Source organism: Alosa sapidissima, chromosome 20 (assembly GCF_018492685.1).
Source record: "Alosa sapidissima isolate fAloSap1 chromosome 20, fAloSap1.pri, whole genome shotgun sequence".
In the NCBI taxonomy this organism is placed as follows: Eukaryota; Metazoa; Chordata; class Actinopteri; order Clupeiformes; family Clupeidae; genus Alosa; species Alosa sapidissima.
In genome coordinates this window covers 8,467,779-8,472,778 of record NC_055976.1, presented here as the reverse complement: position 1 = coordinate 8,472,778, position 5,000 = coordinate 8,467,779, and the positions used below count along the sequence as shown (strand labels likewise).

The 5,000-nt window shown below is 43.7% G+C and overlaps 1 protein-coding gene across 1 annotated transcript in view; it reads right to left on the bottom strand.

Annotated features, from left to right (window-relative positions):
* The window catches only part of drp2 (dystrophin related protein 2), a 138,809-nt gene that overhangs the window by 33,037 nt on the left and 100,772 nt on the right, over positions 1-5,000 (bottom strand). The window contains 1 exon segment of the mRNA XM_042074445.1: positions 3,304-3,582. Coding sequence (XP_041930379.1) covers positions 3,304-3,582 — 279 coding nt within the window.

Below are 5,000 nucleotides of genomic sequence, written 5' to 3'. Positions count from 1 at the left end.
TGTGTGTGTGTGTGTGTGTGTGTGTATTAAACACGCAAGAGCCTCAATTCTTCACCTCAAACAGACCCAAAATTGACAGCACTGGACGGGCCTCAAACTGCAAGGAAAACTAGCATTACTCTAATTTGCTGACCACTGACTCTGACCTGACAAACCCCTCGATCTCAGATGACATCCTGATATTCATGATTAAAGCAAGACTGCAATGTCTTTCAACTACTGTAGGTACAAGCACGAACCCTACTGTATACTACACCCAACTCAACAGGAAAAAGAAATGGTTGCTCACATACTAAATGGATACTACTATTATAAAGACCTGTATGGGGCCAGACCATAGACATATATATATATACAGTCTATGGGCCAGACATAATCGTTTGGTTGATCTGGTTGCAAAGGACTTGCAAAAGATAAACCATGTACCCTGGAAAATCCAGAGTTCTCGCAAGAGCACAATTTGAATTGTCTCTGCAAGACACTCTGGCAATGAGTAATGATGCACGTTACTTTTGCCACTTGCATCACGGGGAGCCAATCACATCGGTGTATCTGATATACAGTAGGCGGGCCAGAGGCGAGCTAAACAGATGACAGTCGTACTGTTATCCAATTGCGTCAAAGTCCGGAATCAGTCAGTAAACATTGGTCGTATTGTGTTATCCAATTGCGTGCAGTGAGATTTTCAAATGCACGTTTGGTGCCGCCCCTTGAGTTGGGAATTCGTGGCCAGACCCTTAATCTTTCTAGATTATCAGGATCTGGAATCTCCAGGCTATAAACCATGGACATGACGCCAAGATTTACAAGCACAGCACTGTACAAATGAACTGGTTCCATCATAACACATCTGACAGTGACTACTTCAAAAACATTCCAAACAGTCCTGAGTCCTGACATTGCAATTGTAAATGAGGCTGTGAAATCTGTATTTATCTTTGAGATGGGCTAGATAGATAGATAGATAGATAGATAGATAGATAGATAGATAGATAGATAGATTTTATTGATCCCCAGGGGAAATTCAAGGACTGCTGTTTTGACCTGTATATGGACACTTACTACTATTCCAAACTATTGAAATATCAACTACTGGTAGATCTCATTCACCAACTTGGATACCACTGTAAACTAATAGTAGACTCTAGTAAACTCTGTAAACTCTAGTATTTCGAAGTTTAAGCCATGTCCATAAGAGAGAGTTTTGTTTATCCTTAATGTGTTGAGTATTATACTGTAAATGGAGGGACCTGTAAAAGTATGTGAGTCATGTACAGTAGACCTGTCACCTTGTCAATGACTCTCCCCAGAGTATTTGGATCTTGTTTTCCTGGCTTGCCTTTTGGATCCAAATAAAAGCATTCAAATGTGTGTATTTGTGTGTGTGTGTGTGTGTGTGTGTGTGTGTGTGTGTGTGTGTGTGTGTGTGTGTGTGTGCGTGTGCGTGTGCGTGTGTGTGTGCGTGTGTTGTGTGTGTGTGTGCGTGTGTGCGTGTGTGTGTGCGTGTGTAAAATTGTGACATTCTGTGTTTCTAGAGCTACAACACAACTTGATCAACGTGTTGAATTTAGTGGATATTTATATTTAAAAATGTTTATGGAATACAATTACAGACACGCTGCATACATTGTCACAGTGTGAGTGTCTTGTGATATTATGTGTAATATTTTTGAATGCAAAATGAACTGCACTTCAATGCAGTTGTGTACTCATGATCAGACATATCCTGAGTCATGTCTATAGTCACGGTGAGACAGAAGTTAGCAATATTTGCAAGCTAGCATCATACATCCCAACATACATCTGTGCACACTAAAAAAGGGGGTTGATACGAATGTTTAAAGCATGCTGTGTGTGTGTAAAGATGTGACTTCCACTAGGCTCTTAGGTAAGAGGAGGAGGGGAAAGTCTGGACCATGGTTGTCAGATCAGACTGACTGCGAGGTGTGGATGAGCACTGACAGGATGAGGTCACACAGGGGTCAGATAGGGGTCAAGTGAGGGCATACCTGTCATAAATGCCAAATAGTGATTGGCAGCAGAGGTGAGCAGGTGTAATGAACTGAGGAAGATAAGGGTTGTGTGTGTTTGTATGTGTGTGTGTGTGTGTGTGCGTCAGTATAGCTATGTGCCAGTCATGCGTGTCATGAAGTAATTAGAGTGTTCATGTGTTTCATGCTTTCACTGTGTGTATGATTGTGTGTGTGTGTGTGTGTGTGTATAGATCTATCTGTGTATCTGTCATGCGTGTAATTGAAGTATTCACATGTTTCATGCTTCCACCTGTGTGTGTGTGTGTGTGTGTGTGTGTGTGTGTGTGTATGTGTATGTGTGTCAGAGCCATCCATATCATAAGCACCTTGGTGTGTGTATGTGTGCTCATGAAGCTGTCCCTGTTGTAAATATTAATCAGCTAGTTGAGAGAAAGTTGAGAGAATGTTGAGCACTAGCATCTACATACCTGCTGCGCATGTGTGTGTATTCATGTGACGCATGTGTGTGTATGCATGTGACGCATGTGTGTGTCCCTGAGGTAGACATTGGACAGCCAGTCGAGGCATATGTGGACGCAGAGGGGGATGTACATCCCCTGGTGCGTAGGTGTGAGTGCGTGTCTGACGCATATGTCTCTGTACCCGTCAAAGAGCAGCCAGTATAAGTATAAGTATATATACTCTTTTGATCCCGTGAGGGAAATTTGGTTTCTGCATTTATCCCAATCCGTGAATTAGTGAAACACACACAGCACACAGTGAACACACAGTGAGGTGAAGCACACACTAATCCCGGCGCAGTGAGCTGCCTGCATCAACGGCGGCGCTCCGGGGAGCAGTGAGGGGTTAGGTGCCTTGCTCAAGGGCACTTCAGCCGTGCCTACTGGTCGGGGTTCGAACCGGCAACCCTCCGGTTACAGGTCCGAAGTGCTAACCAGTAGGCCACGGCTGCCCTATGAGTCACATGTTGATGCAGAGGGGGAGAGACTTTGATTTGTAGGTGTGTGTGTATGTGTGTGTGACTGAAATGCATGTATGTGTGTGTGAGTGTGTGCACCTTTGTGCATGTGAGTATGTCACACATGTTGTATGTGTGTACCCGTCATAGATGTTGAACAGCCAGTGGAGGCACATGTCGACGCAGAGAGGGATGTATAGACCCTGGTGTGCGTGTGCGTGTGTGTGTGTGTGTGTGTACCTGTCATAGACGTTGAGCAGCCAGTTGAGGCACATGTCGACGCAGAGGGGAATGTATAGACCCTGGTGTGTGTGTGTGTGTGTGTGTGTGTGTGTGTGTGTGTGTGTGTACCTGTCATAGACGTTGAGCAGCCAGTTGAGGCACATGTCGACGCAGAGTGGGATGTTGATGAGCACGGCGCGCTCCTCCTCCAGGCGCTCGTAGAGGGCAGTCAGGGCGTGGATCACCTCCACCACGTCCAGCACTCGCTCCCCTGCCTGCAGCTCCTGCTCACGGAACACCTCCACCACGCTGGCCAGCGTCAGCAGGTCCACTAACACACACACACACACACACATGCACACACACAAAAAAAGATACTTAGAGATACAATACATACATACATACAGTGATGGCCAAAAGTATTGGCACCCATGCTAAAGTTGACTGAAAAGAGGAATATATAATCATCTTTTGGAAATTGATCTTAATGCCTTAAGTGAAAAATGAGGAAATATCTAACCTTTAAGGACACCAATTTTCTTAGTAAATGAATAATGTATCATAAATAAATAAATGTTCTTCCTTAAAATACAGGGGTCATAAGTACTCCCACCCCTATGTTAAATTCCCATAGAGACAGGCAGATTTTTATTTTTTAAAGGCTATTTTGGAATTAAAATAGCCCCACATCATCACATACCCTTCACCATACCTAGAGATGGTTTGATTTGCATTGAGCTCAATGAGCATCAAACCAGCTAATAGGCTAACTAAAAGGCTAACACCCATGCCAATCTCTAGGTATGGTGAAGGGTATGTGATGATGTGGGGCTATTTTAATTCCAAAGGCCAAGGTAACTTTATCAGGATGCACAGTATTCTGGATCCATGAAATAACTGGCCTTTAAAAATAAAAATCTGCCTGTCTCTATGGGAATTTAACATAGGGGTGGGAATACTTATGACCCCTGTATTTTAAGAGAACATTTATTTATTTATGATACATTATTCATTCACTAAGAAAATTGGTGTCCTTAAAGGTTAGATATTTCCTCATTTTTCACTTAAGGCATTAAGATTAATTTCCAAAAGATGATTTTATATTCCTCTTTTCAGTCAACTTTAGCATGGGTACCAATACTTTTGGCCATCACTGTACATATGCACACACACACGCAAAAACATGGTCATATACACACAGATACAGATACACACAGACACACAGACACACACAAACAGGCATACATACACACACACACACTCACACACACACAAAATCAATGGCAATGATTTCCTTAAGTGTATTTATAGCCTCATGTGTAGGTGTATATGGAGTCCGCTGGTCCCATGCAAGACACACACACACACACACACACACACACACACACCCTCATATGCAAAGAGATGAACGCATTCACACAGGTCAATAAATGCAAAAAACCTGAAAAACTCCTCTCTCGCATCAGATCTGTTCCACAATAAAAATGCACACATTTGCCTGCGACTACGAGTGCACAAACCCACTGACCCTCCTCCCCCAGCTCCATCTGTGAGCTGCCCAGAGTTGAGCATGCAGCTCGGGTCTCAGACTCCAAGGGCTTGTCCCCGCTAAGTGCCACAGACCATCGGATGCACGCTGCTCACTAAGCTGCCAACACTGTTTGGTATCCATTAGGAGCCTATTAGTTCCACTCTCATTGGCTCCTCACAGTGTCAATCACAGAGTTGGCCACAACACAAACAGGGTTGATTGGTCATGCTAAACTAAATTTAGATGCGTGGTATGCAGAGGAATCAGTAAACAGTAAACAGTGTTGTGGTGGGTG